This window comes from Acinonyx jubatus, chromosome B3 (genome assembly GCF_027475565.1).
Source record: "Acinonyx jubatus isolate Ajub_Pintada_27869175 chromosome B3, VMU_Ajub_asm_v1.0, whole genome shotgun sequence".
NCBI classification, from domain to species: domain Eukaryota; kingdom Metazoa; phylum Chordata; class Mammalia; order Carnivora; family Felidae; genus Acinonyx; species Acinonyx jubatus.
The window spans coordinates 5,935,753-5,948,763 of record NC_069386.1 but is presented as its reverse complement, the minus strand read 5'-3'; the positions used below and the strand labels follow the sequence as shown (position 1 = coordinate 5,948,763).

Genomic DNA, 13,011 nt, shown 5'->3' with positions numbered 1-13,011 from the left:
TTTTCCTATTGTTGTTTATCCCACATATCCATACATGTCCCAAAGGTTTTAATCTCATCTTGTTTTTCCCTATTTACTCCTCGTGTCTGAAACCACTTCCATTGGCCCTAAAACTAGGTGAAACTTCAAGGCAGTGGGTTATGTGGCAATCGATTCAGAGTTTCAAGCTTGCAATCATCTGCCCAAAATATTTTTGCAAAACCTGCCCCTGGGACTTTTATAAATAGCCAGTGTGAAAGGGAACCTGCCTTTGGGGCTTTAAAAGGAGGCCAGCTAGCCGCAAATATGCATCCCCACCCCCCACCCCAAGGCCTGGCTTCTGTTCCCGTGCAACTTGGGGCTCCAGGCACCGTTTCCACTTTCGAGTTCTGCCATCCCTGGCTAGGTCAAACTTGATCACAAGACAGAAATTTCTGGACACCAGGAAGCAGACAGAGTGCCCCTTCCTCTCTCTGTCTCTCTCTCCCTTTATTCCTTATGGAATACAAAGCCAAGCAAGATTCGGGTTCAACCACCCACCTGTCTGCCAGAAGGCGGGCTTCTGGGTCCACAGGGCACCTGGCCCTCTGGGCCAGGGGCTGGGCAGGCAGGAACTGACGGCTCATGGCTATTTTAATTAGGGAATGAAGGACACTGAGCATCTTTCTGTTATATATACTGTACGTTTCCCTCACTCCTTCCCTGGCCTGCCCTGGATCTGTTTCTTATGCGTGAGTTCATTTTCTTTTGATTTTAAGAGTTGTCAATGTGCTGTGAATAATCTTTCCCGGTTTGTCTTTGGAGAGGAGTATTTGGAGTTGCTCACCCAGCCAGACAGAAGTTTCAAGTGTCCAGTAGCTGGACTTTTCCGCCTTCTCCCTTAGGCTTCGCTGAGGGGCAGGTGCAAAGGGCCTCAAATTCGGGGTGCAAGCTCAACAGTATGACTAGGGCACAGACAGGGGGCTCTAGCTGTGTGACAGGGCGGTCCCCAGCATCTCCGTGTGTAAAATGGGTGACAGCTGCATCTCCGCATAGGACGTGGCCTGGCACACGCTGGAAGTGTTAACCAGGCTAACCATCTTTACCACGAGATCATCGAGAAAGGCCTTCTCCCCGCCAGCATTATATTTTGAACGTCATCCATGTTGTCTTGAACACACGAATGACTTTATTTTCAGGCTTCCTTTTAAAACTTGCCCTAGTTCCATCTATCCAGCTGCCTCTGGGACGGTTGCTCTTTTTTTTTTTTTTTAAAAGCAATCTCTATACCCAACGTGGGGCTCAAACTCACAGACCCTAGATCGAGAAGTTACAGTCTCCAGGGCACCTGGGTGGCTCAGTCGGTTGAGCATCCAACTCTTGGTTTCCGGCTCGGATCATGATCTCACAGTTCACGGGTTCGAGCCCCGTGTTGGGGTCCAACCTGACAGTGCAGGGTCTGCTTGGGATTCTCTATCCCTCTCTCTCTTGCCTCTCATTTGCTTGTGGTCTCCCTCTCTCTCTCTCAAAACAAATAAATAAACTTAAAAAAAGAGTCACACGTTCCACCGACTGAGCCAGCCAGGTGCCTTCCTAAAGATTTTAAGTAATCTTACACTTAATATGGGGCTTGAACTCAAAACCCTGAGAGATCAAGAGTCGCACGCTCCACCACCTGAGCCAGCTAAGCGCTCCTGGACGGTCCTTATTGAATCCATGTTGTTTTGACCTCCTGACCCAAAAATTTCACACCCACTTATTTATCAGCAGCAGAAGTATTATTATAATTAACTTTAATGAGCACCTACCATGTGCCAGGGCTATGCTAAGTGCTTTGCAGGCATCATCTTATTTTTTACTATTATTTCCCCACTGCACAGCGAGAAAGCTGAGGCTGATGAGGTCGTGCCACCCGCCCCGGGTCACCAACTTGTAAGCAAAGGAGCTGGGTTTGAGCACAAGCAGTGTGGGTTCAAAGCCCGAGTTTGTAACATGCACATGCTTTTCCTCCTCCCTGCCCATCGCTCTCACACGCAGGCAAAGACTTCATTGCAGCCTGGACAGCATTAGCAAAAGAGTGGAAACCCCAAGTGTCACCAATAGGGGAAAAAGACTGTGGCAGATCTGGGAGTGCCTCCTGGAAGCAATTTCTGGGATACGGTTTCAGTGCAAACGGCAGGGTGCACAATAGTGCATGGCACACTTCCGTTAAAAAAAAAAAAAAGGTTATACACATGTCTATGCTTGTATGTGTATACGCAATTTCCAAGGATTTACAAGGAGCCGTTAATTATCGTTGCTTTGGGAACAGAAAATAAGGATCTGAGGAGAGAAGGAAATTGCTTCTAATTGTATACCCACTTGTATTCTTCCATTTTTTTTTTTAAAGCAAAGTATAGAGTACTTTTTCAAATTAAATATTTTAGGGGCGTCTGGTGGCTCAGTGAGTTGAGCGTCCAACTTCAGCTCAGGTCACGATCTCACAGCCCATGGGTTTGAGCCCCACGTGGGGCTCTGTGCTGACAGCTCGGAGCCTGGAGCCTGCTTCGCATTCTGTCTCCCTCTCTCTCTGCCCCTTCCCCACCTATGCTGTCTCTGTCTCTGTCTCTCTCAAAAATAAACAAACATTAAGAAATTTTTTTTAATAAAATAAAATACAAATGTTTTCATGCATCGAGTATCAGATACATCTCCACGTGGATGTTTCTTGGCAGGTAGAGCCTCAAAAATCCAAAGCTGCAACCATGGTCTTTCTCCCCGGAAGTAGCCCTCCTCCTGCTTGCCCTAAGTGGTTTAACATCCTCTGTGCCCTCAGGCACCCAAGGCAGAAACCCAGACAGCAGGGGCACCCCTTCCCCAGAAGAAAGGCTTCCTCCCCCCCCCCCCACAGCGGCCATCTCCGCACAGGCAGAATGAGGGGTGAATCCTGGGCTGCCCTGCTTTTCCTGTACTGAATGCGCATTTATTTGTTACTTAAAAAAAAAAAAAATTAACATCTTGTAAAAAACCCAACTCGAGGGTCTTCTCTTCCAGGAGCTCCCCAGGCAAGGTGGATGGATCCCTCCCGCCTCCCTCCATTCGACCTCTGTGGCACTTAAAACGCCTCAAATTACAAATGTCCTTCCCCCCTGTCACCCTGATGGAGCTGGGGTGGGGGGGAAGCAGGGCTGTTTCAGCCACATGGATCTTTCCCGAACTTGCACCCTTGCCTGTCACTACCATAACCAAACCAGTGGGAGTTCACTCCGTGGTGAGTCACACAGACAAACTACAGCAGGTGAATTGTGGCACAAGGGAAACTTTATTCGCAGTGGATAAGGACATCACTGGGAATAACTTTCAAAAGCCGTGACTCTCAGAGCAGGGGTGGGTGGGTTCCTGAAACTGAGGGTTAGGGAAGCCTTGTCACCGTACGCAGAGGTGGGCATGCGGTCCTGCACGCGCCCTAAGGAAACACGTCTACACATATGCTTTGTATGTCACGTAAATGAGACGAGCCCCCCCTCGGTGCAGATTTTAGTATTATGATGAAATAAAGGTAACCGCTGGTCCCTCCCTGGGTCACCGCATGGTCCCATGTGCGCAGGCGTGAGCCGGGGGTTAAGTGCAGACTGGTCTGGTTGGCTGGGCCTCCAGAACTCTGTCTGTCTGGGCTGTCAGTCGTTATTGCCGGCGGGGCGGTTCTGGTTTCCTTCTCGGATGTTATGCCCTTCGGGTCTTTTGCCTGAGTTAAGAGAGAAGCTGGAAAGAAGAATTTAAGGAAGAATGTGGGACAAAGGTCAGTAAGTTTGAGCAGGTGGGCAATCAAGGTCGGGTCTTGGGAGTCCAGCCGGTGACACTCGATGCTCTAGCGGCGTCTGCTCCCTGGAGGTGTGGGCATCCTGACGTGGCTCACGGTGGTCCACGCGCACAGACCGTGAGTCCCCCGTGGTACCGCGCCTTCCGTGGGGCGCCTCCCGCAGCACGCAGGCCCCGTCGTCACGCAGTAAAGGTGTTTCGTGTACCAGCCGTGCACCAGGCGGAGCCCCAAGGACACAGTCGTGCAGCAGACGAGCCACTCGGAGAGGCTCTTAGATTAGCACAGGGCGGTCAAGGTCTGCCCCGGGGACCTTGGAGCCGGGCGGCAGGGGGGTGACGAGGCACAAAGCAGCTTCCTCTCATCTCCACCTGTGTGGCCCACAGGTTCCAGAAGTTGGAGAAGAAGGTGAAAGAGCAGGAGCACTGGACCCGGCTTCGCAGGTACTCCCTGCTTCTCCAGAGAGAGACCTCCAGGAAGTGACTGGGCTCTCTGCAAGGTTGGCGGCAGGCAGGCTTCGCCCCGGGATGCTCCGAGGCCAAGAGACAAGGTGACAGAGGCCCCCAGGGGCCTAGACGGGCAGTCTGGGACCTCAGCAAGGGGAGAGGGATGATCTGGGGAGCCTCCAACCCTAAGCCGCTTGTCAGAGCCCTCGGGTGGGCAGATGTCACCCCAATAAACAGTGCTATTGTTTCCAGACTCCAAAGTCACTGTGGTGTGTGTCCTTTTGTTCCCACCCAGTCCAGACCCCAGCAAGGCCCAGTCCTAGGCTGTGTGAGGGACACTCGCCTTCTAAGCCCAGGAGAGCCACTTTGCTCAAATGACCAAGACCCCAGGCCACCCCAGCTGCTATGTGGCCCTCTTTCTCCCCACCCACTTCCTCTCCCTCTCTGAGCTGGCTCATACACAACCTTCCTGGAATTGCTTCGGAGAGGCTGTGGAGGATCAGAGGTTGGGTGACCGCAGAGGTCACACGGGTCTGAGAGGCGAGGTGGCAGGCAGGAACTGTGGCCTGGGACCCTCGGTGGGTGGGTGGGGGGGGATGCTGCAGGGTGGGGTGGCTGGGGGACAGGATGGGGGCAGAGAGGTGCCTCTCTTTTCTGGAAACTGCCCTTCCCAGGAAAACCGGCTGGAGGGGTCCCCGCAGCTCAAGGCCTATGCCTGCCTCTGCGAGGACACTGTGTGGTGTCTCTGAGAACTGCAGGTGGGTGACACGTCCCGGCCTCCCCGTGGTCAACTGCACGCGGGGTTGGTGACAGGCATCTCCTTTTGTGTCCCCATCCATCTCCTCCCTTGGGACACACATGCTCCTCACTGTCCTGATCCCTCCTTCACAGCGCTGGTGCTGACCGGCAGCACGTCCCCGGATGAAGAGTTTCCCACCTGAGGCGCTCCGCCCCTCATTCTCCTGCCCGTGGAAACAAAAAACAGCAGCAAAAATAACCTTTACACCAACGGGTCCTGTTCCTCTAAACAGCAGGCACTGACTCCCTTTTGAGATGAGGGAGGAAAACTCAGGATGATGGCCTTGGCCTCGCACACCCCCTAAATGTAACAGAGGACTAACATTGATGGGGCACCTGCTGTGATGTGTCTGCTTTACAAGTACACCTTGTGAGATGTACAGATGATCATTATCCCCATTGTACAGAAGGAAAATGGAGGCTCAGGTCACTGCTCGGAACAGCCTGTATCAAGTCCTAATGGGCTTTTCCAACATCAAGTGTCAGAGACCCAGCTCTCAAACGAACTTTAGGGTTGGCTCACGTAATGTAGGACGTAATGCTTTCTGGGAAAGCAGGAATCTCTCTCCATCTCTGTTTTGATGCCCTTTGCTTGGGTGGCAACATGACTGCCGACAGCACCCACAGCGAGTGTCCCTTTCTTTTATTTATTTTTTACTTTTTTAAAGTTTATTTTAATTTTTAAAAATGTTTTATTGTATTTATTTTTTAAATATACATCCAAGTTAGTTAGCATATAGTGCAACAATAATTTCAGGAATAGATTCCTTTACCCATTTAGTCCATCCCCCCTCCCACACCCCCTCCAGTAACCCTCTGTTTGTTCTCCATATTTAAGTCTCTTATGTGTTGTCCCCCTCCCTGTTTTTATATTATTTTTGCTCCCCTTATGTTCATCTGTTCTGTGTCTTAAAGTCCTCATATGAGTGAAGTCCTATGATATTTGTCCTTCTCTAATTTCGCTTACCATGATACCCTCTAGTTCCATCCATGTAGTTGCAAATGGCAAGATTTCATTCTTTTTGATTGCTGAGTAATACTCCATTACATACATACATATATATATTATATGTATATAATACCAAAATCTTCTTTATCCATTCATCCATCGATGGACATTTGGGCTCTTTCCATACTTTGGCTATTGTCGATAGTGCTGCTATAAACATAGGGTGCATGTGCTCCTTCAAAACAGCACACCTGTATCCCCTGGATAAACACCTAGTGGTGCAATTGCTGGGTCGTAGGGTAGTTCTATTTTTAATTTTTTGCGGAACCTCCATACTGTTTTCCAGAGTGGTGGCTGCACCAGCTTGCATTCCCACCAACAATGCAAAAGAGATCCTCTTTCTCCGCATCCTCGCCAACATCTGTTGTTGCCTGAGTTGTTCATGTGAGCCATTCTGACAGGTGTGAGGTGGTATCTCATTGTGGTTTTGATTTCTATTTCCCTGATGATGAGTGATGTTGAGCATTTTTTCATGTGTCGGTTGACCATCTGGATGTCTTCTTTGGAGAATTGTCTATTCATGTCTTTTGCCCATTTCTTCCCTGGATTACTTGTTTTTTGGGTGTGGAGTTTGATAGGTTCTTTATACATTTTGGATACTAACCCTTTATCTGATATGTCATTTGCAAATATCTTCTCCCATTCCGTCGGTTGCCTTTTAGTTTTGCTGATTGTTTCCTTCACTGTGCAGAAGCTTTTTATCTTGATAAAAAGTTCCAATAGTTCATTTTTGCTTTTGTTTCCCTTGCCTCCAGAGATGTGTTGAGTAAGAAGTTGCTGCGGCTGAGGTCAAAGAGGTTTTTGCCTGCTTTCTCCTCGAGGATTTTGATGGCTTCCCGTCTTACATTGAGGTCTTTCATCTATTTTGAGTTTATTTTTGTGTATGGTATAAGAAGGTGGTCCAGGTTCATTCTTCTGCATGTCACTGCCCAGTTTTCCCAGCACCACTTGAAGAGACTGTCTTTACTCCATTCGATATTCTTTCCTGCTTTGTCAAAGATTAGTTGGCAATACGTTTGCGGGTCCATTTCTGTGTTCTCTATTCTGTTCCATTGATCTGAGTTTCTGTTTTTGTGCCAGTACCATACTGTCTTGATGATTACAGCTTTGTAATACAGTTTGAGGGGCGCCTGGGTGGCTCAGTCGGTTAAGCATCTACTTTGGCTCAGGTCATTATCCCCCAGTTCATGAGTTCAAGCCCCACATCAGGCTCTGTGCTGACAGCTCAGAGCCTGGAGCCTGATTCAGATTCTCTCTCTCCCCCTCTCTCTCTCTCTCTCTCTGCCTCTACCCTGCTCACACTCTGTCAAAAATAAATAAACAAAAAAAAAGTGTCATACAGCTTGAAGTCTGGGATTGTGATGCCTCCTTTTTTGGTTTTCTTTTTCCAGATTGCTTTGGCTATTCAGGGTCTTTTCTGGTTCCACACAAATTTCAGGATTGTTCTAGCTCTGTGAAGAATGCTGGTATTATTTTGATAGGGATTGCATTGAATATGTAGATTGCTTTGGGTAGTATTGACATTTTAACAATATTTGTTCTTCCTGTCCAGGAGCATGGAATATTTTTTCCTTTGTGTGTGTGTGTGTGTGTTCTTCAATTGCTTTCATAAGCTTTCTATAGTTTTCAGTGTATAGATTTTTCACCTGTTTGGTTAGATTTATTCTTAGGTATTTTACAGGTGTTGGTGCAATTATAAATGGCATTGATTCCTTGATTTCTCTTTCAGTTGCTTCATTGTTGGTGTATAGGAATGCAACTGATTTCTGTGCATTGGTTTTATATCCTGCAACTTTGCTGAATTCATGGATCAGTTCTAGCAGTTTTTTGGTGGAATCTTTAGGGTTTTCCATATAGAGTATCATGTCATCTGCCAAGAGTGAAAGTTTGACTTCCTCCTGACTGATTTGGATGCCTTTTATTCCTTTTTGTCTGATTGCTGAGGCTAAGACTTCCAATACTACGTAGAATAACAGTGGTGAGAGTGGACATCCCTGTGTTGTTCCTGACCTTAGGGGGAAAGCTCTCAGTTTTTCCCCATTGAGGATGATATTAGTGTTGGGTCTTTCATATATGGCTTTTATGATCTTTGGGTATGATCCTTCTCTCCCTACTTTCTTGACGGTTTTTATCAAGAAAGGATGCTGTATTTTGTCAAATGCTTTCTCTGCATCTATTGAGAGGATCATGTGGTTCTTGTCCTTTCTTTTATTGATGTGATGAATCACATTAATTGTTTTGCAGATACTGAACCAGCCCTGCATCCCAGGTATAAGTCCCACCTGGTCGTGGTAATTTTTTTAATGTATTGTTTGATCTGGTTGGCTAATACCTTGTTGAAGATTTTTGCATCCATGTTCATCAGGGAAATTGGTCTATAGTTCTCCTTTTTCATGGGGTCTTTGGTTTTGGAATCAAGATAATGCTGATTTTATAGAAAGACTTTGGAAGTTTTCCCTCCATTTCTATTTTTTGGAACAGCTTCAAGAGAATAGGTGTTAACTCTTTCTTAAATGCTTGGTAGAATTCCCTTGGAAAGCCATCTGGTCCTGGACTCTTGTTTTTTGGGAAATTTTTGATTACTAATTCAATTTCTTTACTGGTTATGGGTCTGTCCAAATTTTCTATCCCTGTTTCAGTTTTGGTAGTGCATATGTTTCTAGGAATTTGTCCATTTCTTCCAGATTGCCCATTTTATTGGCATATAATTGCTCACCATATTCTCTTATTATTGTTTGTATTTCTGCAGGGTCAGTTGTGATCTCTCCTCTTTCATTCTTCATTTTATTTATTTGGGTCCCTTCCTTTTTCTTTTTGATCAATCTGGCTAGGGGGTGATTTTTTGTTAATTCTTTCAAAGAACCAGTTTCTGGTTTCATTGATCGGTTCTACTGGGTTTTTTGGTTTCAATAGCACTGATTTCTGCTCTAATCTTTATTATTTACTGTCTTCTGCTGGTTTGGGGTTTATTTGCTGTTCTTTTTCCAGCTCTTTAAGGTGTAGGGTTAGGTTGTATATCTGAGACCTTTCTTCCTTCTTTAGGAAGGCCTGGATTGCTATATAGTTCCCTCTTATGACTGCCTTTGCTGTGTCCCAGAGGTTTTGGGTCATGGTGTTGTCATTCTCACTGGTTTCCATGTACTTTTTAATTTCCTCTTTAACTTCTGGATTAGCCCATTTGTTCTTTAGTAAGATGTTCTTTAGTCTCCAAGTATTTGTTATCGTTCCAAATTTTTTCTTGTGGTTGATTTCGAGTTTCACAGCGTTGTGGTCTGAAAATATGCACGGTATAATCTCGATCTTTTTGTACTTGTTGAGGGCTGATTTGTGTCCCAGTATGTGATCTATTCTGGAGAACGTTCCATATGAACTGGAGAACAATGTATATTCGCAAATGTCCCTTTCTTGATGGTTCCAGCAAAGTCCGGAGCCTGCTTCTCACTGGCCCGAATGTGGTCTCATGCCTGAACCACTCGGTGCTGACCGTGCGGACCTGTGTCACGTGCCCATCCCTGGAGCAATGCAGAGGGGGTGCCCACTGAAGCTAAGGAGGGGAGAGCACTGTCTGAAGAAAGAAAAATGCCAGACCTCAGGGGAAGAAGGCAGGAGGGGTGCTAAGCTTGGCCAAGACCTCAGAGGTGGCCCTGTCCACTCTCCAAAGTCACGTGTTGCCAACACCAGGCCACCTCCCCATCTCCTAGTGTGTGTGGGGAGGGCAGGAAGGGGAGAGGGGAGCTGGGGCATTCGAAAGAAGCCTCACAGGCCAGGTCCAAGGGAGGGAGGAGGGGGAAGAGAGGAGGGTGGAGGGCAGAGGGCCTGGCAAGGCTCCGGGGAATGGGTGGAAGGGGCCTGAGCCACGCTGAGCTGGGGACTCACGGCTCTAGCCCCACTCGGGGCTGGTGCACCAGCGGTCCCCAAAGAGGAGCTTGCCCACTGGGCAAAGGGACCCCTCAGAAGCACCAAGAACCCTGGGTCTCCTCAGGGGAGGCTGGAACCAGTGTGAGTGGAAGGAGCACCCAAGGCGCAACATTTGGGAGGCAGGGCCCTTAGGTTTGTGCAAATGCAGGGATGACATGTGGGGGTCAGGGTGGGCTCCTGGCCTCACTCCGGGGTAAGCGGGGCTTAGCGGTTAGGGCTAGCTTCCCTCCTCAGCCTGGGGCCACCTGGTTCTCCATATCCAGGCCCTTGCGGAATCCTGGCGCATCCACATGCCCTTTGGATGGACCTGCTTATTTGGTACCGCGTGGCCAGAGGGACACCGGGCTGGCCCTCCTCCAGACGCACCAGCCACCCACCCAAGGCAGGGGACCCCCGCTCAGTCCTATGCCTAGGACCTTAGGACGGGCCCATGCAGACAACTCATGACCACCTCCCCCTTCCCCGCCGGGGGGGTCCACACTGTGACCCCTGCAGTCTGTCCTTGAATCAATGTCTTGAATACAGAGCCGTCAGCTTAGCTGCCCCGCCTTAGAACCTGGCCCAACCAGCACCTACACAGTACAGTTTCCCCAGCGGGAGCAACATCTAATCTCAGTGGGCAGAATGTTCGCTGCCGGCAGTGACACTGGTGGCCACGGTGCAGTGGGGCCTTATTTTACACCCCCAGCCTCCCCCCCCCCCCCCCCAACACACACGCTTGCCCGCCAGGACTGTTCCAAACACCTGACTGGTCAACTGCCTCCCACCGTTGTCCCCGTTCCAACGGCCAGGTACTAGCTTTGTGAAAAATGCCCTGTTTTCTGTGCTTTAGTGTCCCGATCTGTTAAATAGGTATAAGCGCACACACCTGCCCGCCTCACCTGCGGCGACTTGAGGTTAGACGGTGAACTGAAAGCCTTTAACACAGAGCCCGGCTCGGGTAACCAACCGCTCTGCCCATCCGACCCGGCCGGCCGGGACAGCAGCTCTTCCGAAGGACGCAGCGCCGCGGGCCAGCGGCCCCGTGGGGCACCCGGTGCCCACGCCACGCTCCGGCTCCCGCCTTCCAGCAGGCACGCGCCCCCGCCGCGCCAGGCCAGGGCACCCTGGCAGGGCCCCGGGTGAGGTGCCACCACCTAGCCTCCGTCCCAGAGACAGGCCGGCGTTCAGCTGTCGCCTAAACCGTGCGCCCCGGGGGAGGCACACAGGCGCCGCACTCACATCCGGGTCCCCAGCCAAAGCGGCCACCCACCCTCCGCTCCGGCGCGTCGGCTAGCCTCTTCCTTCCTTAACTCTCCCACCACTGGCCACTTGTCACAGGTGCTGAGAACCGAGCGAGCGCACGCTGTCACCTACCTGGACGGTGCTCACTGACGTAGGCCTTGGGACGCGTACACAGGGTCTCCTCCCGGGGGCGGGCGGCGCCGGCCCAGCGAGGGGGCGCGGGCGCAGGCGCAGGAGAGGTGGGAGGAGCCCCCTTCCCATCCGCCGTCCTCCGTCTCATTAGCAGAGACGTGTTAATGAAAATTCACACCGAGGTGCTGATAAACAGTGGGCCTCGCCGGCTCCGGGAGGGAGGAGAATGCTCTCCGCAGGGGAGGGCGCTGGCCGATGAGCCCCACTTATCTGTGAAAAGACTTGCTAATAACTTTAATTCCCCATCCGAAACCGCAGGGCCTTTGCCATGCAAACAGATTTTCTAACTTGGGTAGGGCCCCTGGAAAAGACTTCTCGCTCTGCTCCAGTTAGGGTCCTGGGAGGGGAGAGCAAGATGAGGGGCGAGGTGTGGGAAAGGGGGTGATCAGCGGAGGTGTGAGGTCAGCCCCCCTGCAGGGCCTCTGCTTTTGGATCCCGCTCTGTGCGGCCAAATGCCGGCCAGGGTGCGTGCGCCTGGACGCCTGAACGTCACAGCGGTGCCCCCGGCCACGCCGAATTCCTGCCCCTCCCGGCCTGGGCCCGAGCACTGGAACTGATCTCTGAGGTGGTTTCAAAACAAACCTATCCGTACCGACGGATAAACAGATAAACCGTGGTATATCCGTGCAATGGAGTATCACTGGGCAATAAAAAGAAATGAAATACTGATGCACCTAGGCCACACGGATAAACCCGGAAAACGTTAAATGAAAGAAGCAGGGCACAAAAGGCCTCTATTGTGTGATTCCAGTTACACAAAATGTCCGGAACCGGCCAACCGGCCAATCTATGGAGACAGAAGGTAGATGCCTGGGCTGGAGGGGGGGGGGGGGGGGGGGTCATGGGGAGCACCTGCTAATGGACACAGGGTTTCTTTCCCCGGTGATGAAAATGTTCTCGATTTAGACAGTGGTGATGGTTGCATTACTACGAATATACTAAAGTCACTGAATTATAAGGTTGAATTTCATGGTATGTAAACTATATCTCAATAAAGCTACTATAAAAAACAAATGCTAAGGCCTGTGTTTCAAAGTTGCTTGGCAGGGAGGGGAGAACTTGGTATCCATAGAGGGCTGGGGGACCCTTGGGCAGAGGCTACATCCCCTAGCCTCACCTCAACTCCCCCACAAGGCTTGACTGCTTACCAGACCCCTTGAGCCAAGCCAGGCCCCTTCTGGGTCAAGGCTTCCTTCTTCCCCATACACTGCATCCCTGATCTGAACCCAGCAATGCAGACACAAGTGTGGTTCCAGGTCAGCTATGTGGATTTGGAGGCAACCCCATGAGCCTCTCCACTCTAGCTAGGCCTCTGGGAGGTCACAGTTAACTCGGGACTGACTCATAAAATGTTAATGTCCCTAGCCCACCTGGAAGAGAAAGCAGAGTGAAGGCAGATAAGAAAATCCCAAGGTCTAGGCCACAAAGCTCCAGTACAGGGGAATAAGGACATGGGATGCATGGAACGAGTCCTTGGAGCTGGTGTCCTCTCAGACCCCAGAGCTGGCAAAACCTGACCAGGGAGAACTTGGGATTCTGAATTCATACCGACCCTGAGTGCTGACCCTCAGTAAAATCGTTATTTGGGTATAAAATGTGTAAAGGACCTGATGATGCACAGTAAGTACTAAGAAAACGTATTTTCTACACAGATACTTTGCTTTTAATGC

The 13,011-nt window shown here is 50.1% G+C and overlaps 1 protein-coding gene and 1 long non-coding RNA gene across 2 annotated transcripts in view; one reads left to right on the top strand and one right to left on the bottom strand.

The window, feature by feature from the left end:
* WDR93 (WD repeat domain 93) overlaps positions 1–4,453 on the top strand; it is a 49,878-nt gene extending 45,425 nt beyond the window's left edge. Inside the window, exon 17 of the mRNA XM_053223564.1 lies at positions 4,141–4,453. Within this exon, the coding sequence (XP_053079539.1) occupies positions 4,141–4,237 (97 nt within the window). The 3' untranslated portion in view covers positions 4,238–4,453. The remainder of the gene's footprint in view (positions 1–4,140) is intronic.
* The window catches only part of LOC106965874 (uncharacterized), a 37,507-nt gene extending 26,077 nt beyond the window's left edge, over positions 1–11,430 (bottom strand). Inside the window, exon 1 of the long non-coding RNA XR_003423307.2 lies at positions 11,282–11,430. This is a non-coding gene — a long non-coding RNA (uncharacterized LOC106965874). The remainder of the gene's footprint in view (positions 1–11,281) is intronic.
* Positions 11,431–13,011: the final 1,581 nt, after the last annotated feature.